The 25,746-nt window shown below is 36.1% G+C and overlaps 1 protein-coding gene across 6 annotated transcripts in view; it reads right to left on the bottom strand.

Moving 5' to 3' along the window:
- LOC148946124 (sodium-driven chloride bicarbonate exchanger-like) overlaps nt 1-25,746 on the bottom strand; it is a 184,890-nt gene that overhangs the window by 37,897 nt on the left and 121,247 nt on the right. For 4 of the 6 annotated variants that reach the window (XM_089098135.1, XM_089098138.1, XM_089098137.1 and 1 more), the window contains exons 7-8: nt 21,004-21,165; nt 18,495-18,580 (exon numbers count right to left, since the gene is read on the bottom strand). In XM_089098135.1, the coding sequence (XP_088954261.1) occupies nt 18,495-18,580; nt 21,004-21,165 (248 nt within the window). Of the gene's footprint in view, nt 1-18,494; nt 18,581-21,003; nt 21,166-22,245; nt 22,348-25,746 lie in introns of all 6 variants that reach the window. The other 2 variants (XM_089098139.1, XM_089098140.1) reach the window with 2 other exon arrangements.

The raw sequence follows: 25,746 nt of genomic DNA, 5'->3' as shown, positions 1-25,746 counted from the left end.
TAGAGTCCAAATTTTTGGATATTATTTTATTTAATTTTAACATCAGTCATCAACACTCAAGCCCGACAAATACCAACTATCGAATCTTTTAAAGGTATCGATCTGCGACAAAGAGGGACTTATAAAATACACAGAAAATTACTTAATTTGCAATCATAGATTATTGTTACATAGAAAGTTATTCATTGGGTTCATTATCAACAAACAGGCTATTTTCCAAATAAAAGTACAGAACAACGTTAAAACTTAAAGAAAGGAAATTATGCTACATATAAGGGGACTGCCCCACCCCGAGATTTTCTATTATTTGCGTTAGAGTTTGACAAGTGCTTCCCTGGGGGGGTTCTTAGGGGGTAAAAATGAATGCCAGCCGTTAGTTGTTAGTTTTATTTTTCCATGGTCTTTCAAAACATATAAATTTGAGATTTAATTGTTCAAAGTAAATGCGAATCAATAAGCACTTTCATACTTGAAGTATTGAAATAAAACATAAAATTTGTTATCACATTTGGTTCTTATGCCAAACAATTAACTCTAGAAGCATTGAGAAAAAAAAGGGAAACTTGGCGCAAATACTGCGAGCCCTTTTCATATATATAGTATAATATTTGTTCCTTTTTAATGACGCTCTATAGCTTTATTCGAAGAAAATATTTTACTGAATTTAAATTATGGTTGTTCTTAACATATCTCTTATAGAGTTGTCCTAATTATAAAAAGGGCTGTCCACCCCCTCAACCTCTCTTTAAGCTTAAGTTTTATTTTTTAACGTCTGTATAACAATGCTTCAAAACGAGAGCTCATTTTGGTTAATTTGCTTAACGAAATAAAATAAAATGTATACAGATATGAGCGTCTTCATCAAAGGCCCTGATGTTTATGCTTCAGTTCAATCTTTTACCAAATGCTTAAAACTTATAAAACAATCGTTTTTGCGGTAAGAGAGGTGTATGAGATAAGTGTTATCACTCACACTTCCCCTAAGTATCCACATCGAACACTCAGTCCAAATAATTCCTATATATAAAGGGAGATAAGGGGGGTTAAATCCCTCTTCCGTAATTATTTGACGGACCAATCATGGAAAGTAAAAGCTTTTTGATACAACTAAACTGATTATCTATCTCAGAATTTATGCTCAATAGTATTTTAGCCCTATTCAGGCTAAAATTGTTGTTTCGCGGCTCAAAAATGGTATATATTACTATATTGCTAAGGCATGACAGTATACCATCAAGTTTCCACCCTAGACTCTATGGTCTAGAGCATAGTTCCTTAGCACGGAGAAATTGGGAGGGAGGGCACAAAGAGGCTTTAAGAAATAAATGTAATTGTTACATAATGAACACTCGTAGTAATGAACGGTAAGTAAAGAGTGACCCGTGCCAATAGAGGTTTAAGTAAAAGCTTGCTTAATAAAACTTGATTAAACTTCCTTTTATATTCCAAATAGGCAAAACTAATAAGAGTTAAGTATATGCATAATAAATTATTGGATAGGAAAGTCTGTCTAATTTTAGAAGAAGGATCTAGATCAGGGCTTCCTAAACTTTTTTAATTCACGGCCCCATTTATGACTGCAAGTTTACTGGCGACCCAATATAAATATAACTGAAAGACAAATAAATATTCTTTGATGATTCATTTATTAGGTAACAATATACATATACACATGAAAATATATAGTTTTAGAATTCGTTTAGAAACATACAAAAATCTAAAATAAAAAATTCCAAAAAAGTTGAAAGTTAATTTACAAAAATTTTATGCCCTATTTTTCATCAAAATGCATTTTTTGCAATAGCATAAATAAAAGAGAATTCTGACCATTTTAGTTCAATCAAATATATTCGAACGCAGTTGTTGGGTGGTAAATATCAAATTAAAATAAAAGGAAAAACTTTAGTGAGATGGATGTGCCTGTTTTTTATTGCATAACAAATTAGATCTTGGTGGAATGTTTGACACGCAAGACCTCTTCACATTTTTTAGCGATAATTAAAAAAAACTTTTTCCACAAAATAAGTTTTTCAAAGAAAAGGAAAGAACTCAATTAAACAAAAAATTTGCAAAAATAAAATCAAATAATCTACCAAGCGTGAAACTACCACAAATCAGCATCGATAAATGTGTAAATTAATAAATGAAAAAAAGTGCAAATTTTGTTCTGGACTTGGGAAGGCATAGGGGTTTTGCGCCCAACTTATGTTAATTTCTGCTCGTTTTGAGTTTGACTCGGTTATTTATAGTAATTTCTGTTCGTTTTGGGTTTAATTTATTTATCGATTCTGATTTTTGGTAGTTTGACGCTTGGTAGATTATTTTATTTTATTTTTGCTAATTTTTGGTTTAATGTAGTTCTTTACTTATTGTTGAAAAAATTATTTTGTAGAAAAAGTTTTTTAACTTAATTTCTCTTCGCTTTATATTGGCTTAGTCTTTTCCGGGAAAAAGAAAATAATACTTTAAATCTTTTCATTTTTTAAGACTTTATAGTTTGACCTGCTATTTGTATGCTGGAGAAAAATTTTCAGCAATTTTTAACAACATACACCCTTTGAAAAATCTAGACACAAATAGTACTGTTTAATTCAGTTTCATACCTCCTCTAGTTGATCTGAAATGGAAAACTTGATACCATTCACGAAAAAATCTGTTTACTTTCTTTGATAGCTAGTATACACTTACGTTATTTTGATTTGGTTAAATTTTAAGAGCAGAAGTAGCCCCGAAAGTTTGAACATAATACCCTCAGTCGTTCTTGGGATACTGCTGAGATGCCTTATTGGGAATTAGCATTATCACAGTGCATTTTGATTTAATCTTAAGGAAACATTAAGTTTTTGAAACATAATGAGCAAATGGGAGGATGGGCGTGGGAGGGTGGGAGTGGAAGGGGAATTAGTTGCCCTCCAATCACTCTCGACTATTAAAAAGGGCATCAGTCCTTTCTATTTTCAATCGAATGAGCCCTTTTCGAAGTTCCCACGACAACTCCTTCGATAGGAAGTGCCCTGGTCTAAACATCAACAACAACGAAAAATAATACATTGTACCAACAACGATCTTTACTATAAAAATGTCAAGCCTTCCAATCACTTTCGACTATTAAAAAGGGCACTAGGCCTTTCAATTTCCAATCGAATGGGCCCTTTTGGAAACGACAACGGTTTCTTAAAATACGTTATATGCCACCAGGGCATAAATTACAACCCTTACCCTAAGGTATGTCAGGGTGGTTGTCATTCTCTAAGACCGAATTTCCAGAACTTTCAACTACGTTAAACAAAATGGCTATCTATAAATTTTGATTGGATGTGTTTGGGAAAATGGTGGGCGTGAGAGGGGCTGTAGTCACTCTCCAATCACTTTCAACTATTAAAACTGGCCCTAGCCCTTTCGATGTGGTCCATATCGAAAACAAAAACGATGGCATAACTTACAATCTTTGTCCTGGGGACTCTGGGGGGTTTCTCATCCTTAAATACATAATGTCCAAAACTTTCAACTACGTTGAACGACATGGGTATCTCTAAACTTTGATTGAATGTGTTTGGGGAAAGGGTGGGCGTGAGAGCGGTGTTAATTACTCTCCACTCACTTTCGACTACTAAAAAGGGCAATTTTGCCCTTTTTAGGGCAAAATCAAATGCGCCCCTTTTGAAATTTCTAATATATAAACCTTATATGCCCCCAGGGCATAACTTACAACCCTTGCACTAAGGGTTCTGATGGGGTTATCATCCTAAAAGACCTAATTTCCAGAACTTTCGACTACGTTGAACAAAATGGATATCTCAAAATGTTGATTGGATTTGATTTGGGAAATGATGGGCGTGAGAGGGGGGTTATTTGCCCTTCAATCACTTTCTACTATTAAAACGGCACTAGTCCTTTCAATTTTCAATTGGGTAAGCCGTTTTTGATGTCTTTACAACATCGCTTTCTATAAAAACCTTACATGCTCCCAGGGCATAACTTACAACCCTTGCCCTGAGGTTGGTGGGGGGGGGAAAGATGGGTTGTCATCCTTAAAGACCTAATTTCCAAAACTTTCAACTGCGTTGAATAAAATGGCTATCTAAAAATTTTGATTGGATGTGTTTGGGGAAAAGGTGGGCGTTAGAGGAAGGTTAGTTGCCCTCCAATCACTTTCAACTATTAAAAAAGGCATTAGCCCTTTGAATTTCCAATCGAAGGAGCCCTTTTTCAATTTTCTACGACAAAGATTTCAATAAAAAACCTTGTATGCCCCCAGGGCATAACTTATAACCCTTCTCCTGAAGACTGTGGGGGGAGTGTCCTGCTCAAAGGTATAATTTCCAGAACTTGTATGGAATAAAATGGCTATCTAAAAATTTTGATTGGATATGTTTGGGGAAATGGTGAACGTGGAAGAGGTATTACTTGCCCTCCAATTACATTTGAGGCTTAAAAAGGGCACGAGCCACTTAAATTTCCTATTAACTAAGCCCTTTTTGATGTTCTTACAACAATGCTTTCTATAAAAACTTTTTATGCACTAAGGGTAAAATTTACTATCCTTGCCTAGAAGGCGGTGGGGGAGTTTCCTCCTCAAAACATAATTTCTATCTGAAAATCCACAACACTGAACAAAATGGCTATCTAAAATTTTGATTGGATGTGTTTGGGGAAAAGGTGGCCAAGAGAGGGGGGCTAGTTGCCCTCAAATCACTTTCGACTATTAAAAAGGGCACTAGACCTTTGAATTTCCAATCGAATGAGCCCTTTTTCAAGTTTCTACAACAAAGATTTCAATAAAAACTTACATGCCCCCATGGCATAACTTATAACCGTTGCCGTGAAGACTGTGGGGGGAGTGTCCTTCTCAAAGGTATAATTTCCTGAACTTTAAACTGCGTGGAACAAAATGGCTATCTCAAAATTTTGATTGGATGTGTTTGGGGAAATGGTGGGCGTGGAAGGGGTGTTAGTTGCCTTCCCATTACTTTCGACTATTTAAAAGGGCACTAGCCATTTCAATTTCTAATCGAATGAGCCCTTTTTAAAGTTTTACGACAACGCATTCTATAAAAACTTTAAATGCCCCAAAGGCATAACTTACAACCCTTGTCCTGAGGGCTGTGAGACCTTATATGCCCCCAGGGCATAACTTAAAACCCTTGCCCTGAAGGCTGTGGGGGAGTGTCCTCCTCAAAAAAATAATTTATATGTGGAAATCAACTACGCTGAACAAAATGGCTATCTCAAAATTTTGATTGGATGTCTTTGGAGGATTGGTGGGTGTGGAAGGGGTGTTAGTTGCCTTCCAATCATTTTCAACTATTAAAAAGGGCACAAGCCACTCCAATTTCCCATTGAATGAGTCCTTTGATTTCACTCCAATTTCCAATTGAATGAGCACATTGTGCCAACATCGTTCTTATATGCCCTCAGGGCAGAACTTAAAACCCTTGTCCCGAGGGTTGTGAGGGAGGGTCCTCCTCAAAAATATATTTTCTATGTGAAAATCAACTACGCTGAACAAAATGGCTATCTCAAATTTTTATTGGTTGTGTTTGGGGAAAAGATGGGCTTGGGGGGGGGGGCTAGTGGCCCTCTAATCACTTTCGACTATTAAAAAGGGCACTAGCCCTTTGAATTTCTAATCGCATGAGCCTTTTTTGAAGTTTCTACGACAACGCCTATAAAAACCTTATATGCCCCCAGGGCATAACTTACAACCGTTGCCCTGAAGGCTGTGGAGTGTCCTCAAAAAAATAATTTCTATCTGGAAATCAACTACGCTGAACAAAATGGCTATCTCAAAATTTTGAGTGGAAGTGTTTTGGGGGATTGGTGGGTATGGGGGGCTACTAGCCCTCCAATCACTTTCGACTATTAAAAACGGCACTAGCCCTTTGAATTTCCAATTGAATAAGCATTTTTTGAAGTTTCTACGACAACGCCTTCTATAAAAATCTTATATGCCCCCAGGGCATAACTTAAAACCCTTGCCCTGAAGGTAGTTCCCCTCCAATCACTTTGGACTATTAAAAAGGGCATTAGCCCTTTGAATTTCCAATCGAATGAGCCTTTTTTGAAGTTTCTATGACAACGCCTTCTATAAAAACCTTATATGCCCCCAAGGCATAACTTAAAACCCTTGCCCCGAGGGTTGTGGGGGAGTGTCCTCCTCAAAAACATATTTTCTATCTGGAAATCATCTACGCTTAACAAAATGGCTATCTCAAAATTTTGATTGGATGTTTTTGGGGGAATGATGCGCTTGGGGAGGGGGGGGGGGGCTAGTTGCCCTCCAATCAGTTTCGACTATTAAAAGAGCACTAGCCCTTTGAATTTCCAATCGAAACGCCTTCTATAAAAACCTTATATGCCCCCGGGGCATAACTTAAAACCCTTGCCCCGAGGGTTGTGGGGGAGTGTCCTCCTCCAAAAAAAATTTATATCTGGAAATCAAACTGCGCTGAACAAAATGGCTTTCTCAAAATTTTGATTGGATGTGCTTGGGGGAATGATGGGCGTGGGGGGGGGGGGGCTAGTTGCCCGCCAATCACTGTCGACTATTAAAAAGGGCACAAGCCACTCCAATTTCCAATTGAATTGCCCCTTTTCGAAGTTTTTACGACAACTTCTTCGATATGAAGTGCGCTGCTCTAAAGGAAAAAAATAATAATAAATGATACATTGTGCCAACATCGTTCTTATATGCCTTTAGGGCATAAGTTAAAACCCTTGCTCTGAGGGTTGTGGGGGAGTCACCTCCACAAAAACATATTTTATATCTGGAAATCAACTACGATGAACAAAATGGCTATTTCAAAATTTTGATTGGATATGTTTGGGGGAATGAGGGGCGTGGAGGGGGGGGCCAGTTGCCCTACAATCAATTTCGACTATTAAAAAGGGTACCAGCCCTTCGAATTTCCTATCGAATGAGCCTGTTTTTAAGTTTTTACGACAACGCCTTCTATAAAATCCTTATATGCCCACAGGGCATAACTTAAAACACTTTCACTGAGGGTTTCGGGGGAGTGTCCTCCTCAAAAACATATTTTATATCTGGAAATTAACTACGCTGAACAAAATGGCCATCTCAAAATTTTGATTGGATGTGGTTGGGGGAATGATGGGCGTGGGGGAGGGGCTAGTTGCCCTCCAATAACTTTCGACTATTAAAAAGGGCACTAGCCACTCCAATTTCCAATCGAATGAGCCCTCTTCAAAGTTTCTACGACGACTCCTTCGGTAGGAAGTGCCCGGGTATGGAGAAAAAAAAAAACACATATTGTGCCCACATCGTTCTTTACTTAGGCAGCGCTAGCGCGCTGCCTATGATGAACGATATAAGGGTTTGATACAAGTTAAAGCTCAGAAGGTAACTTCACATAAATATGTGCTGTTGAATGGCAGAGGAACATATAAAGCCATATCTGCTATTGTGGGAAATTCAGTTCTAGTTTTGATCCAGAATTCAGTCAAAGGCTTTCTTAAAAAATTGTAGTTTTAAGTTTGAATCACTCGAAAGCTAAGCAAATTCCTCTTGAGCTTTAATTGGCATGTGATCAATCTTAGTTAAGTCAATACAAAACGGATTTTGAATTCAAGCTACCTTTTTTAAATCATATTTAATATAAAATATGTACAGAACTAGGTTTCTAGCACTTTTAAGTGATCTACAATAACTTTGCAACAAAAGTTTGACAATAATTTCTCTCGATTATAAAATTGTCGACACTGGCAAATATTTCGAATGATTTTCTTTTCTATCCCATATTTCCAAATTTTAATCTTTCTACTAAAACTTCGATCTTTATCATTAGAAGTAAATGTATCGCAATTTTTTACTTGAAGAGACTAGTTGATATCGTTTAATATCATAAAGACATCTGAAAAACAACACAGCTCGAATAACAATAAGTCGTTTTGAAGGATAGTACCTAGTTCAAATTTTCGTTTGGTTAAGAATATTTCAATTCCGTCTTTTAATAATAATAATCTTTTTAAACTTTTACCTCTTGACAACCATCTTACTTTTGCATGTAATAATAAAGTTGTATAGACGGAATCCATATCCTTACAAAGATTTGAAAATAAGTGACTGTTAAGGGCATGGCTCTTAATGAAATTTATAATCTTAACAGCATCCTGAAGCACATCGTTCAATTATGGTGCTAACTTTTTTGCTGCAAGGGCCTCTCAGTGAGTAAGGCAGTGAGCAAAAGTTATATGGTCATAATGAGTAGCTTAAAAAAATGATTTAAAGTCAATGTTTTTGCCCGTCATCGCTCTTGAACCATCTGTGCATATTCCACAGCAATTTTTCCATTCTAGACCTTCAGTCTTTAAAAATTAGTCAATTTTACAATATATGTCTTTTCCTGTAGGATGTTATAAAATTTGACTTTCATTTTTAAATATTTGACTTTAAAATTTCTTGCGACCCTATGATTTTGCTACGCCACCCTATTTTGGGTCGCGACCCATAGTTTAGGAAGGCCTGATCTAGATAGATCGAAAATGGATGCACTCCTGAGGAAGATTATAGTATCACATTCATCATAACAGACAACCTTAACCAGAAGCTTGTCTGCTCTGTCACCAGAGACTTCAAGTCACTATCCATACGAGTAGGATGTTAGGAACGAATTCAATCAAGCAAAAATTCAGGGTTCTAGTGCAATTTCTTCAACAAGAGAAGAGTTTGTACCAAAACAAATTACAGATTTCAGCCATTGTGTGCTAAAGAACAACAATTTTAGCCCGAACATGGCCAGAAGGCTATCCAGTGAAAATCCTGAGACAGCTCATCGATTCTAAACTATCGAAAATATATTTATCCAATCCCTGGCCATGATGCTGCGTGTTGGCACATTTATTCCCAAGCCTATATACGGTCCATACAAAGTAATTAGCTATTATACACAAAACTTTTAAGCTTCAAAATATTCAAAGTAGAAAGGCTTACTTTACGTCCCTTCAGATATAATTCGTCCATAGAATATAAAATGTTTAAATTTTGGGACATAAAAATTATTACCCAAAATTCATTTTGAAATTTATGCCATCCCCCTCGCCCATGGGCACCCATAGGCTGAATTGTAGGTGGGGGGCTTACCTGGTCTAATCGGCACTTCCAGTGCTGTATAATTGAAATCTCAAAACAAAATATCATAGGCAGCGCGATAGCACTGCCTAAGTAAAGAGCAATGTAGGCGCAATATATTGTTGTTGTTTTTTTTTAGACCAGGGCACTTTCTTATAGAAAGAAATGTCATAGGAACTTCAAAAAGAGCTCATGGAGGGCAACCAGCTCCCCTCCCCCATGTTAATCACTTCCCCAAACACACCCAATCAAAATATTGAGATAGCCATTAGATTGGTCATTAGAAGATAAAATGCCTTTTTAAGAGTCAAAGTGATCAGAAGGCAGATCCCCCCCCCCCCCACACGCACACATGTCGTATTTTACCAAAACGTATCTAATAGAAATTTTAAGATGGCAATTTGTTGTCGTAGAAACTTCGGAAAAGGCTCAGTCGGTTAGTAATTGAAAGGGACAGTGCCCTCTCTAATAGTCAAAAGTTATCGGAGGGCAACCATCAGCCCCCGATGATCAGCCCTGATGATTTTCATCAGAATATGAAAATCAAGCTTAAAACGAAAACAAATGTTTTGCTATTAAAGTATTAATGAAACTTAAAACGAACAGAAATTAAATATACAATCAATGCGAACAAACATACAATACATATTAATGTAAATGAATAAATAAATCTTAAAACGAATGAAACTTAAATTGAATATGCAAATAAAGTTTGAATCGAATAAAAATAACTACAAACAAGAGTTTGTGTATCGTCTCACTGCAGAAGCCTAAAACCTACTGCGTAATTGGCGCTTTACTGAAAACAACTCTTTGAAATGTTTTCACTTTTGTAACTTTAAGAAATTAAAAATTAATTAAGATTTTAGGGAATAAATATCAGCATATGTACATTGAATTGACAATACACATTTTTTTTTTCAGTAAACTCATTTGAATTTTTTTTCAGTAAAGTACAAATTATATTCTGGCTTTTAGAAAGCATAGGGGTTTTTAACCCTACTCACATTAATTTATGCTCGTTTTGAGTTTGACTCTAATATTTATTTTAATTTTGTTCGTTTTGGGTTTCATTTATTTATTGATACTGATTTGAGGTAGTTGTATGCTTGGTAGATTATATGATAGTCCAGACGCCAGTTGTTGAAAATGTGAACCATACCACGACGGAATGGGGAAGCTACGAGAATTAGCCTACCCTCCACCCCCTAAATTGACCATGCGGATTCAAAAATACCAATGGCACTGGTGGAACACTCTGAAACTTGACATTTTATCATATTTTGGTGTTTCATGCAAGAAAATGCATGTTCCACAAAGTTTGAGGTGCGGTTTTCCGCTCAAATAGAAATGCCTAGAAGCCATAGAATGTTTTCATAACAAACTAACACGATTAGTTACAAAAAATGGCAGAGTTAAAAAAAATGGCAAAACTATATGAGTCTTGAACAGTCTTGGAAAGTATAAACAAAATCAAATTGAATATTAGATATATAATGATATTAATTATTAAAAGATCCATCGGTTCAAGATTTTTTTTAACTGTAATTTTTATTTTCATTTTCAATGCTGTAAGAACTGGAAAATAATAAATTTGTAATATGTGAGTAATTCGTTTTCAGTGAAGCACCAATGACGCAGAAGGCTTTAGGTTTTTACAGTTGAAGAAGGGGGCAGTATCCAAATTTTGCTTGTAGTGAAACTATATTTGTCTTGACCAACCTTGAAAAAAACTAATAAATTAAACTGAATATTTGATGCATAATGATATTAATTGCTGAAAGCTCATCACTTCAAAATTTTACTGTAATTTTAATATTTATTTTCAATATTAAGTACAAAAGAAAACATTTGTAACATAATTCATTTTCAGTAAAGCGCCAATGATGCAGTAGGTTTTATGCTCCGACAGTGAGGGAATACCCAGACTATTTTTTTTAGTTATTTTTATTCGATTCAAACTTGATCTGCATAGTCAATTTAAATTTCACTTGTCTAAAGATTTATTTATTCATTTACATTAATATATACTGCATGTTTGTTGGCATTGATTGTTTATTTAATTTCTGGTCGTTTTAAGTTTCATTTATACTTTAATAGCAAAATATTTTTTTCCGTTTTAAGCTTGATTTTCATATTCAATCTAAGCATTACTCGCTTTAAGATCTATTTATTCATTTATATTATTACTGGTTGTATGTTTTTTGCTTTGATTGTTTATTTAATTTCTGTTCGTTTTGGGTTTCATTTATTCTTTAATAGTAATTTCTGGTCGTTTTGAGTTTGAATTTTAAAAGGTATTTATATCCCCTGAGCTTAAGTTGAAAATGGACTTTACCTTTCATTGAAAAGCTTATTTTTCTGTAAGTTTCGTTAATTAACTTTTGTTCGTTTTTGATTGCTAAAAGTTTCAAGTTTTTATGACATGAGGGGGGTGCTTACTGTCCGATTATTCTTGACTTTAAAAAACGGATCTAGAACTTTCAATTTAAATCGAATGAGGCTTTTTTCAAAGTCTATACGATTACCTCTTTGATAAAAAGCTTATATATGAACAATAGCTTGCATAACTTGTGGACAGCGATTGACAACAATGAATGGATTGAAAAAATAGCTCCAATAAGGGGGTTTAGACCATTTCACTTGCTGACACAAAGGGATCACGACTGTTTGGAATTTACCTTAATAGGAATTTGTGTGCCAAAGCAATTTTGCATCTATGTATTTTAACCTTATAATTGGATAATTATAATAGATTTCCTATGTGTTCTTCCCATACAAAACCCCTTCCCATAAGTTATAAACCCCCCTTAATAAGTTATGCCACAGGGCATAACTTAGAACGCCTACCCCTGGGCACAGGTGGGCTGTGTCGACACCGGAGTTTTTTGTTATCAGAACTTTGAACAATATTTTAACAAAATGTCTATCTCAAAATTTTTATCTGATGCATTTAGGGCGTGGACGAGGAAGAGGGGCTAGTTGCCCTTCAATCTCTTTTGACTCTTAAAAAGTGAACAAGAACTTTCAATTTTCAATCAAATGAGCCCTCTCTGAAGTTTATACGAGCATCCTTTCCGAAAGAAATAATATGAAGGATTCGGAGAATCCTTAAATTACAACCCTTGCCCTAAGGGCTTTGGGGGAGTTGCAATCCTCAAAGACCTAATTTCCAGAACTTAAAACTACGTTTAATAAAATGGCTGTCTCAAAATTTTGATTGGATGTGTTTGGGGAAAAGGTGGGCGTGAGAGGGGGGTTAGTTGCCCTCCAATCACTTTCGACTATTAAAAAGGGCACTAGCCCTTTGAATTTACAATTGAATGTGCCTGTTTTGAAGTTTCTACGACAACTCCTTCAATAAAAACCTTATATGCCCCCAGGGCACAACTTAAAAAACTTGCCCTGAGGGTTGTGGCGGAGTGTCCTGCTCAAAAAAATTTTTTAAGTCTGGAAATCAACTACACTGAACAAAATTGCTATCTCAAAAGTTTGATTGGATGTGTTTGGGGAATGGATGGGCGTGGGGGGGGGGCGAGTTGCCCACCAATCACTTTCGACTATTAAGAGGGGCACTAGCCCTTTAATTTCCTATCAAATGAGCCTGTTTTGAAGTTTCTACGACAACGCCTTCTAAAAAACCTTATATGCCCCCAGGGCATAACTGAAAACCCTTGCCCTGAGGGATGGGGGGAGTGTCCTCCTCAAAAATATAATTTCAATCTGGAAATCAACTACGCTGAAAAAAAATGCTATCTCAAAATTTTGATTGGATGTGTTTGGGGGAATGATGGGCGTAGGGGGGGGCTAGTTGCCCTCCAAAAACTTTTGCCTATTAAAAAGGGCACTATTCCTTTGAATTGCCAATCAAATGAGCCTGTTTTGAAGTTTCTATGACAACACCTTCCACATGAGCCTTATATGCCCCCAAGTCATAACTGAAAACCATAGTCCCAGTGGGTTTGGGGGAGTGTCCTCCTCAAAAATATGTTTTCTATAAGGAAAAAAACTACAACGAACAAAGTAGCTATATCAAAATTTTTATTGGATGTTTTGCGAAGAATGATGGGCGTGGGGGGGGGAAGGGGGCTAGTCACCCTCCAATCACTTTCGACTATTAAAAAGGGCACTAGCCCTTTATTTTCCAGTCGAATGAGCATGTTTTGAAGCTTCTACGACAACGCCTTCTATAAAAACCTTATATGCTCCCAGGGCATAACTTAAAACCCTTGCCCTGAGGGTTGTGGGGGAGTATCCTCCTCAAAAATATATTTTCTATTTGGAAATCAACTACGCTGACCAAAATGGCTATCTTAAAATTTTGATTGGATGTGTTTGGGAGAATGATGGGCGGGGGAGGGGCTAGTTCCCTCCAATCATTTTCGACTATTAAAAAGGGCACTAGCCCTTTAATTTCCAATCGAATGAGCCTGTTTTGAAGTTTCTACGACAACGCCTTCTATAAAACCCTGATGTCCCCCCAGGGCAGACCATAAAACCCGTGCCCTGAAGGGGGTGGTGGATGATCATCCTCAAAAATTTAATTTATATCGGGAAGTCAACTACGCTGAACAAAATGGCTATCTCAAAATTTTGATTGGATGTGTTTGGGGAAATGATGGACGTGGGGGGGGGGGGGAGGGAAGGGGGCTAGTTGCACGCCAATCACTTTCGACTCTTAAAAAGGGCACTAGCCCTTTAATTTCGAATCAAATGAGCTTGTTTTGAAGTTTCTACTACAACGCCATCTATAAAAACCTTATATGCCTTAAGGGTATACCTTAAAACCCTTGCCCAGAGGGTTGTTGAGGAGTATCCTCCTCAAAAATATATTTTATATCTGGAAATTAACTACGCTGAACAAAATGGCTATCTCAAAATTCTGATTGGAGGTGTCTGGAGAAATGATGGGCGTGGGGGGGCTAGTTGCCCTCCAATCATTTTTTACTATTAAAAAGGGCACTAGAACTCTCGATTTTCAATCAAATGAGCCCCTTTTGAAGCTTCTACGACGACCCCTTCCATATGAAGTGCCTCTGGAAAAAAAAAAATAAATAATAAAACATTGGAGCCGTATGGCCTTTACTATAGGCAACGCTACAGCGTTGCCTCTGATAACTTGTCTAAGGATCAATCGCGAGAAAATGAAAATTACCAGACATTAAACACTTTTACAAGAAAACATGCTACTTCGTTGACGACGGGGGGAGGTGGACCGGCCCATAAAACAAATTGGGAGGCTGCGCCGCCCTGTCGGAACAACGAAATGCTTAAGACTCAAAATATTGATGATCTGGTAAAATTTGATTCCTATGAACCTTTTTCTAAAAATTGCCATAATAGAGAAGAGAAAGTAACCTACAAAAGAACAAATTGGGCTATAGCCCATAATAAAATAAACATTGACAAGTTTGTGAGATCACATAAAATAGAAGGAAAATTAAACGGAAAATTGACCGAATAAAAAAATAATATTACAACAGTATATTATTATGGAGATAAGCACCAATGCCCGTCTGCTTGGGTAAGAATAGAAATTGCGAAGAAGGACGTTACGGTCCAGAGAAAAACGATAAAAGTAGGCTTAGTACCTACTCTAGCAGTAGATGTTTTAGTAGGAGCAGACTTTTGGGATATCAGAAATCTCCTATCGTTAAAAGCGACTTCTTTAACAGTGGGAAAATTACAAAACTACACTAAGACGGAAAAATATACAACTTCGTTGACTACGAGGGGAGGTGGACCGGCCCAAAAAACAAATTGGGGGGCTGCGCCACCCTGTCGGAAAAACAAAAAACTTGATACTCGTGTTCGAAATGTTGATAATCCGCAAAAGTGGGATGCAGAAGTAAAGAGACCACATAATATTGAAAATAAGACGCGCGATAATGATTTTTCGGGAAAATTTCCAGAAATTGGAAAACTTGAGAACACTTTTAACGAGTGTGAGACGCCGAAAAATGTTTGCCAAAATGAAGCGCTGATTGTACCAGAGAAAAAGGAGACGAAATTTATTGTACGCGCTTTTCCTCGTAAAGTTCGAGAAATTTTAGTACAATATGAAAAACCAAATGTCGGAATTCAGTTCCCATTTGATAACGAACTATTTGTTTCGGCGGTAAAAGTAAAGAAAACTAAAAGAGAGAAAAAATATATTAAACGGAGCTACAATAAAGAAAGGCAGTCAGAGATGGTGGACACTGGAGTCTTAATCAGATTTAACGATGATTTATTATTTTGCGCGAATGACAAAATTGAGAAAAGTAGAGATGAAAAGAGAAATGCAAAAAAATGACAAAATTTGAAGATTCAGCCTGCAGTGGCGAGATATAAAAAGTTGGATGGGCTGTGCCTTGATAACTTAAATAATAGGGGGGGGACAAAGAGGTCCAAGACCCATGGGGAATAAAACAAGATGATTACAAAAAAGAGTTGAAAGACCTACAACAAGTTGGGAAAAAGTTGGGAGATATTGAATGTCGGGTTGGATTGGAAAAACTTGGGAAGGAATCTGAGATTAGTACTATCAACTCAAAAGATATTTCGATCCTTTATGAGGGGGAGGAATCCCTTTGGGAAGATCCCCTGCTGGAAGTCACGAAAGATAGCCCTTTTCCTCAATGCGCAACTGGCGGACAAGTTGTGATCCCTTTACAGAGGTTTTGCCTCTCTGATGTGGAGTCCTTGGGGGATACTCTCTCCCAGTCACTTCATACTTCACCCAAACCTTTGTCCAGTAACCCTATTCATAGTTTTTACTCTTCATGGGAAACGAAAATTATTTCCGGCAAATTGTATTCAGTGGGAAATGTATCGAAGCTTTATCTTCAATTAGCATCAACACATGTTCTTCATTTAATTATCCCAGGGGAGGGAGCCTAGAAAAAAGGTGATTCATGGTTCGCTAAAAATTTTACTTCATTCCCAGTACCCTTATCATTTTCACAGGCCTTTGCATTTTCGGCCTTAGATTATTTGAAATTATGCCAAGGGGCAATTTACAGTTTAATTGAGATGTGGAGTTGTTTCCACAGATGGAAATTAAAAGGCTAGTGCAGCCAATTTTTCATGATGGCTGGCATCATCGAATGTGCCAAAAACTGATTCTCTGCTCCTCTCAAATGTAAATTTCGTGAGAGCGAGAAATTTTTTTATTTGCTGTGCAAGATTGAGTGCCACAAATTTCGTGGATTATTCCTTCTTTGAAATCCCAAGCTTGATGAATAGAGCTGTACAGACAATAGCTTTGATTGGATGGACAGAAATACAGAATGGCAATGGAGCAAAGCCAAGGGGATGGTATAGTCGTGAAGCCATAAGCTAACGGCTAGCTGCAGTGGAGATATACAAAAGAAGGAAGAACAGAAGATAGACAAGTTTGGTGATTTTGAAGTTAGGTGTTATATTTGTAAGGGTGGACCAGCGTGGCGCATGGGTGGTCATTTATCTTACGGGGGGAGGTGTTAAGGTTCCACCCCTGTTTCTTTTCTTTTCAGATAAATGACCCATTTTCTTTTCTGTAATTACATTTGCCCATAAAATAATTTTTAATCCTAAGTTGAATTATGGTTGTTAAGCTAGATTCTTTCCCAATACGTAAGCTTTGAACTAAATTCTATTTTGGACTTCCTGGTCTGAGCCATTGAAAGATAAAGTTAAGAAAAAGTAGAATGGATTTTGAATGGGGATTGAGAGGATTGGCTAGGCCAAGCGAAGGTCCATCCCTATGAAAAGTTGTTGTACAGAACGAATTTTTGAGCTAGTCTACTTTGAGACCCCGTTTGGGGGAGTATATCCTTTTTGTTGTATATGTGTGACCTTTGGAAGATTACAAGCAAGATATTTTCTACAACGGTGTAGACTAATTTTTCCAGGAACCCAGACAGGGTAGGAATAGAGTTACGAGATAACTTCATTATTATATTGACAGGGGGGTTCGTTACCTCCAAGGAGATAGTTAGAGATTTTTAGTGGTCAACCGGGCTGGGTACCCCCATGGCTTTAGAATTTGGCCATTTGACCGCTCGATCGCATTATCATACCCTGGGGCAGGGTATATTGTAAATTGGGTACTAGCACACCCTATATTTACAGAACCGTTGTGGTAGGTGCGGGCATACCATTATAATATTTGGCGCCGCCAGGGGCTTTCCCCTCCAGTAAGTGGTGTAACACCATTTTTGCACCAATAAGGGGTGACACCCGTACCTTACCATTCCAATAACGGTCATTTTTTTTTTCACTAAAGCCAAAGTTATATTCTGGTCTTGAGAAGGCATGGGGGTTATCAGCCCTACTAATGTTAATTTTTGATCGTTTTGAGTTTTACTCGGCCATTTATTCTAATTTCTGTTTGTTTTGAGTTTCATTTAATTGTTAATAGTGAATTGTGGTAGCTGTACGCTTGGAAGATTATTTGACTTTATTTCTGCTCATTTTTGGCTTAATTCAGCTCTTTACTTTTCTTGGAAAACTTATTTTGTGGAAAAAGTTTTTAAATTAATAAGAATATATGATACCGTCATTCAGCCAGGGGGGGGCCGTTGCCCTCCCCTATGGGCGCCAACGCCCTTACCCCATCCGATGTGCAAAGACTGAACTAGAACACAAACAGTGGAGGTTGAGGGGATTGACATCCTTCTTCACATTTGAGAGCGCCTCTCAAATGAAAGCAAAGAGCGACAACAGAACAGAAATGACCTATATATGAGGGGACCCCCTCAATATATAGAAAATGGCCCCCTCAAGCTTGTGTTGTTTATGCTAACATTGGACTAGCACTTTCCTGGAAGCATTTTAGGGAGCAAAAAAACAAAAATCAGGTGGTAACTGCAAGTGTGTTATTTCTTAAGGCCAATACAAGCGAATAGGTCCTTTCATTCTCGAAGCAGAGTGATTCAAATGTTTAAAAAATTCTCCGAGCATTGATTTTTGAAACACTGAGAAAAGAAAAGAGAAAAACTAAAACTAGCGTTGGGATGAGGGAGTGGTGGTGGTCCATTTCATAGATACGATTATTTCTATTAAGTTTAATGTGGCTCTTTACTTAGATTTCAATTTTTCCAATTGAAGTTTCATAAGATAACGAAAAAATACAAACTACAAAATGACTTTTCGATTGTTTGGCGGCCAAAAAACAAGTTTTTTCTTAGGAAAAGGGTGACGTTCGGTCTTAACAAATGGCACGAACATGTATCTTTATCATCAATTTCCATGTACTTTTGAACAGGAGACATCACTCGTTTTGTAAAAAACAAAGATTCAATTGATACTTTGGTAATCAAACGAGACAACAGAAATATATGAACGTATTAAACCTACGTAATCAGTTTGAGACAGGGGGCTATAGGTCTCGATTTTCATAATACCCATTAAATTACCGCAGCATTATTCTTGAGTTACATACCTTAGGGACATCAAGTTCAACCCCACTGGCATTGCGACCAATCGATGCACCACTAGGACTAACTGCCATATTACCACCATTATTGCCTAAAATTTGAATGAATAGTAAACTTGTGAATAAAAAATGTTTTTCTTTGTAATAAATGACATTGGTAACTTCCAAGTTAACTGAAGTTATCATATAATTAATGAACAACAGATGTTTTAATCGTCTATAGATAAACTGGAAATAAACCAAGGACCAGGGTTTCAGCGGAAGAAACAAAAAAAACAGCCAACATCATTTAGCGTCTACAAGTAAAATTTGTCACCAGAAATTTCCAGAACAAAAGACTTTCCTGGGCCAAAAACAAAAGACTTTTTTGTCAAACGTGAACAAGAGAGAGCTTGAAGTTTTCCACTTTTTATTGTGTTTTTTATTTTTCTTTTGCTTTTCTTTTCCATTTGGATTGTAATCAAAATTAAAATTTCAATAGGCTGAGCTTAGCTTCAGCTTGTTTTGAGGTTTTCTAGTGAAACTGGCTAGCACTACACTGTCAATGGCGCTATCAGTTCTTAGTTTCTATTACGACCATGATTCGGCACCAAAGCACCATTTTTCTGCTTTTCCTTGCTAGGGACAGCTAATCAGGCCTTGTTTCTCAATTAGAATATTAAAATAAACATTAAAAAACTTTAAAGTAGACGTAACTTTACTACTAAATAACAGAATAATGAGAGTATAATAAATTATAGAAAGTATAGAATAATGTAAAAGCACGTTTCTATACTTCAAAATATGAATAGATTACACTGTTGGCTATAATGACATAAGCGTGTTTAATCGATTGGCTTAAAAAACCACCCACAAAGCAAATTGATGTTCAACAACTCTTTTGGTTGATTCATGGCGTAAAATTTGAAATTAAGGGCACGTGCAGGTTTGTAGAAAAAAAAAATAATAGGCTGCAGGCATTCTAATATATTGCTTCTATAAAAAGACCCAACTGAAACAATGGTCTTATATTATGCAATTCGGTTCTCAAAATGTTTATTGATCAAAAATATTTGAAACAGTTTGTTTTCGACATCAATAGAAACAGTTATACAAGTGAAGAGAAAACAGTTAGTATTTCTTAAACTCTTTCCTTTTGCCTAAACTAGGCAGTTTCAAGTAAACTATCTTAATTTGGCGCCATTAAACGTTGATATCTAAGGAAAGATGAGAAAATTTCAGAGCTTGGTACTTATAAGTTAGGCACTATCGATACCGTAATTTGTCTTTAAAAACGAAAATATGAAAGTATTTTTTATTTCAGTACTAACCGAACTATTTACAGTTTATTCCTCATTAAATAGGATATAAAAAAAGACCTTGGGCTTGAAAGAGGTAAAATTTTATGAAAAATAAATGCAACACACAAACTTCTTATTATTTTTTTCTTATTCGTAAATATTATTAAAACTACATGAGCTGACACCATATTAAGGAATGTTCTTCTATTACATAGGAAATTATTCCCGACAACACCAAAAGTGCTGTCTACGAAAAAAATTATCTTACAAGAAGTAATAAAAACTAATTTCTCCACATGCATCAAAGCTTTGATTCTGGCCAAAACTTTCTGTTAGTGTAATTAAGTGTGAAAATTATTTTCTTTAAGTAACAGTTACTTTTGTTAATATCAGAAATCAATATCTCCTGAGAATCGAGTTCTATTCAATGTATATTTCAATATAACTATTGCTCTATTGGATTTTTTGCTTTCTTGGGTTTTGAAATTTATATCGCTTTATAAACGCTACGAAAGAGCATTTACGAAAAAACTGGAGTTGAGGCTTTTTAACGTATCTGGGTAGTAATAACAACACACAAATTTTGTTCCTGACATGCCAGAAAAAAAGGATAAATGATGGAAAGGAAAAACAGAAACGTATGTATTTAGTAAGAGTTCTTACCTATATAGCATTAAACAAAGATTCAACACAAACTCACGCATATGTTCTTCTTACCTAAGCTAGTTGTAGCGCGTACAGTCAATTTAGGGGAGAGTCAGTGGGACCATATCCCATGCCTCAAGTATTTATAAATATGAACAAAAAACCTCTCCTAAAAAAAAAACGAAAAAAAAAACCAAAGGACATCCTCGTGTGGAAGCTGAAGTAATAGGATTAATAGAAAGAAAACAAACTTTTAATAGAATACTCACGTTTTTTTTTTTTTTTAGCTTCATTCAGAGTTTGGAAATCTCTTATTTATTTATTTTTGTTTTTTTCTTACAGCTAACTGATTTTGTCTTCTAAAATGCTTTTCTTTTCATTTAATTTTTTTTTTATTAAAATACAGGAGAACTTGAAGATAATAAAACGGACGTAAGGGTCTTCCTTTAATATACGATAACAACAAAATGAGCAAAACCAGAGTTTTTTGGTTCGTGTTTTTATTATTATTTTTTTTTTACTTCAGGACAGAGTTAAGTCATGCAATTCCATTAGTCACATGACGGAATAGCACATGCGATAACAATTACCACCGTGAGGTCCAGAGCTTGGAACCGACAAAAATCGTTCTGTTTTTATCGGCCGATGAGCAAGCTGCGGTGTTGCTGGCTGAACCTGTATTTGAACGCCACATGTTGACGGTTGTGTAACTTCTGCGATATTTAAATTGGGAGTTGATGTATAAAGTGAACCTAAAGCGCAAAAATTAGAAAGAAAAAGCAAACAGAAAGACAAACGCATGTAAAATACGAAGCACAGCAATATTCAGTGTCAAGCAATATTCAGTGCAAATGACAAATGATGAACAGAGAGCAGAATATTTGTCACAAAAGAATTGTAGGTCATATACAGCGTATTCCAATGGCTTTGATAATAATTTCAATAAAATGCTTAATGTGCATATATATAAGGATATTCTATACACTGTTAATATAATACAAAAATGAAACTAATTTAGGACGCAGGGCTTATGTTTTTTTTTTTTTTTTTTTTCTTTATTTTTGTTCTCATAAAAAACGCAATGCTGCTCTCTTTTAAAATACAGAACAAATCACCCCTTACTTTGGAGAAAATATTCTTTTCCCTCAATGAAATAGCCTATCCAAAACTGATGAACTATAGACTAGCCAAATTTCATGGAGCCTGAACAAAATCCCAATACAGGATTCAAATCTTCCAGCATTATTAATTTTCTTTTCGAAAAGCCCAATACAGAGAGTGATATTAAATTAGAAAAAGAGGACAAAACGTGTAGCTCGGAAGCATGACAGAGCAAAACAGTTGCACATCTCCCCCTCTGCAAGACGTATCCCTCTTTCATTCTTTGCCTTAACAACTGTCACAAGTTAAAGTACTTCATGTTTTAACCATAGTTACATATACCATACGCTCCCTCGACCAGACCCGAGGACTCCACATCCGTCTAAAGCTAAAAATGAATATAGAGCACGCTTGTTACTTCTTGAGTTATTGCTATTGCTACATTAAAATCAGTTAATTGTATAAAAAAAATACATTTTTCTGATGGAAGTAAAGACCGAGGTTGAGACTTAAGAATATTTTTGCACATCAATAAAATCGACCAGCTTCATTTCAGAAAGTGCTCGTTCAATATCCACTAGAATGTGCTGATTGAGGGAATCCTGCAGCGTATTTTCATGTCAGAATAACACTTAACCATAAAAATAGCACAAAACATTGATTAGAAGAAAGAAGTACATGTATCAGAGAAGGAAGCAGCAAGCTCATACCAGGGATTGCCAAGTACGGACCTTTTTGGTCAGAGCTTTGTAGAAGCGAACTGCAAGGAGTTGCTTCTATTATGTTTGGAGGGTGGTGGCTATGCATGTGTTGTCTCCTGTTTTCACCAACACCTTTAGGCAGCATGAAAAAAAATATTACATATAATAAACAGTTAAGATAGCCTAATAAAATACACAAAATTTTAGCCAAGAAATAAATAGCGACGCATCTTTGTTCTTTTTAGCATGTATTTTAAGGAAAGCATAAATTATCTTTCATTGAAGATGGACTTCATTCTTTTTCTTTCTTTTTTTTCAAACTACTAGTTTATAACCTGTCTGTATTTATAATATTCCAGATTAATTCAATATAAAAACGCTATCAGCCACGAGTACGCGTTCGGTATGTCGCCATTTCCATAAAATTCCTTGATTCATATTCTATTTTTCTATTTAACAGCGGGAAAATAAAGGAAGAAATAGACAAAATAAAACGAGCTGATTGTTGAAAGACAGTCATTCAGTAAACCTGAAATTCCACTTATTTCGATAATATCGTTGACAATAATCCTCGGGAGACCCGATGCCAGAATTCACATATTTGGCAAATGAAAAGCTTGAAAATTTCAAGAAAAGAAAAAAAAAAGATAACCTAAAGTTAGTTTTGTTTATAGATAGTAATTCTTACGGTTTTCAAAACTTATGTGTGGTATGGTAAGTGCATCGCAAAAAGGTTACCTAGCCTGAAAACAGTTGCTTGGACCAAAAAAAAATGTAAATGTATTGCAAATGTGTGCAAAATGTATTTGCCTCTGCTGCACGTCCTATTCTGATTTTGAATATCTTATCATTTTAGAATGAACTCTACCTTTTTCAACGACAAATTTTAGCGGCTAAGCAAATGTTTGCACAGAGTCTGAACTTAACATTATATTTATTTATATATATATATATATATATATATATATATATATATATATATATATATATATATATATATATATATATATATATATATATATACATATATAAATATAAATAAATGAAAAATAAGAATTTGAATTGAAGTTATCAAGTATTTTGCAATAGGTTTTATGGGTTACATCAAGCCGCTGGGTAATTGTAGACAGAGAAAAGCCAAGACAGATAGTCCCAGTAATTGAGAGGCAAATGTTTAAATGGCTGGGGCACGGGTAAATGGCAGGAGTATGCATGACTCTCTTATTGGACACACATATATATATATATATATATATATATATATATATATATATATATATATATATATATATATATATATATATATATATATATATATATATATATATATATATATATATATATATATATATATATATATATATATATATAAATAAATGAAAAATAAGAATTATCGCGTTCAGAAGGAACTCCTCGGGATAGTTTAGATACTTTGACGAACATTCGCAGAGCATGAAATGGGAATCTACGTCACTATGGGAAACTGAACACAAGTGGCAACATCTTGACTTTAAGATATTAAACCACTTTCCATTGATTGTTGTTCTCGGCATTTCCTTCTACATAAGATGCGCGAATCGTGCCAAAACAGCCCCTAGATAATAGTATTGGCAAAGAATGTGTCAATAAAACAGGAAAAAAAGGCGATTAAGACTGTATCTTCTGTTGCAAGTACAGTTCCTCGTCGTTCTGTTCAGACTCCAGAGCTTATTAGCTTCATCAAATAATTCCTATTGGCAACGATGAATTCGGTCAGAGAATAGCCGAAGCATAGCGCTTTCTTTCCAATTGCATCCCAGGTTAAGCTTGAAACTTTTTCTTATTCTAATACTTGAATATTATTCGAGGAATACACGAAAGAAAATCAAAAATTTACATGTCAAAATCAAGTAAAATTCTATTTTTTATAAAGCTTGTTTATAAGGTAGCTTCATGATCAAAGTGCTTCAATGCCACTTAGTAGGCCGAATTACATCATGAAAGAGCAGCTTACGTGGCTTGGGAATTTTCTTTGAGACCATATCCCTTTAAGTTCTACTAAATAACCTGCAAGGGGATAGAAGAAAGGTCGGATATCCATATTAGCCTCAGATGTGATCACAGAAATGAGTTAAAACTATCAAAGAAAGTAAAGGGCCATATTAAAACTCTTGAAAAGAGCAGATACAAAGTCATTGTTCGTGGTATTTAGCCACCAGTGTTATACCGGTAGGCCAAAACGCCACTGACATGGTAATATACGAGTGTCACCACTTATTAGAGGGGAAAGCCCCGGCCGCAAATTATAATGTGATGCCCGCGTCCACCTGCAAAATATCGGGTTTGGTACTACCCTGTTTACAGTATACCCTGTCCCAGGGTATGATAACACGATCAAGTGGTCAAATGGCCACTTTCTAAAGCCAAATGTACCCACCTTGGGTTACGGCTAGAAAATCTCTAACTCTCTCCTTGGAGGTAACAAACCCCTCTGTCAATATAATAATGACGGTATCTCGTAACTCTATTCCTACCCTGCCTGGGTTACGGAAACTAGTACACAGTTTTTAGAAAATACCTGAATTGTATTCTTCCAAACGGTTACAATAATAACATCTATAAATTCCAATTACAGACTCCCTATACGGGGTCTCAAAGTAGACTAATTCAAAAATAATAATCTTTACAGCAATGTTCATAGGGATGGACCTTCGCTTAGCCCAGCCAATCATCTCAATCCCCATTCAAAACCAACTCTACCTTCCCAGCCCTATTATTCAATGACTCCAACCAGGAAGTACAAAAATAGAACTTACTTCAAAGCTTACTTATTGCAACACAACTATAGCTTAGAAACGAGACTTTTAAATTGTCATTGAGAATTATACTAGAGGCAAATCTAAGCAAATGTAATTAGAACGAAAACAGGTCATTTATCTGAAAGTAAAAGAAACAGGGGTGGAACCCCAACACCTCCCCCCGTAAGATAAATGACCGCCCACGCGCTACCTTGGTCCCCCCTTACAAACATAAACACATAACTTCAACTTTACAAAATCCATTTGCCTTCTCTCTTCCACTAGTGTCTGTGCTACTACGTCCACCGCTTGGCTCTGGGTCGGTCGTCATCGACACGTCTCTACTGTAGGACCACCATGGTCTAAATCGTATAGTATCCACATTAGGTTTTGAAAGTTGAAGTCCCCAAGATTCGTAGACAATGATTGTGCGCAGCACAATCAAAAACAAAAATTTTCTCGCTCTCACGAAATTACATTTGAGAGGAGCAGAGAATCAGTTTCTGGCACATATGATGATGCCAGCCATCATGAAAAATTGGCTGCATTAGCCTCTTAATTTCCATCTGTGGAAACAACCCCACATCTCAATAAAAAAGTAAATGGCCCCTTGGTATAATTTGTAATAGTTTAAGGCCGAAAATGCACAGGCATGTGCAAACTATAAGGGTTCTGGCAATGAAGTAAAATTTTTATCGAACCATGAATTGCCTTTTTTCTGGGTTCTCTCCCCTGGGATAGGCTAATCAAATGC

Source organism: Artemia sp. Qi Xiang Cuo, chromosome 12 (assembly GCF_049724085.1).
Source record: "Artemia sp. Qi Xiang Cuo chromosome 12, ASM4972408v1, whole genome shotgun sequence".
Classification (NCBI taxonomy): Eukaryota; Metazoa; Arthropoda; class Branchiopoda; order Anostraca; family Artemiidae; genus Artemia; species Artemia sp. Qi Xiang Cuo.
The sequence above is the reverse complement of the archived record's forward strand: the minus strand, read 5'-3'. Positions and strand labels throughout refer to the sequence as shown.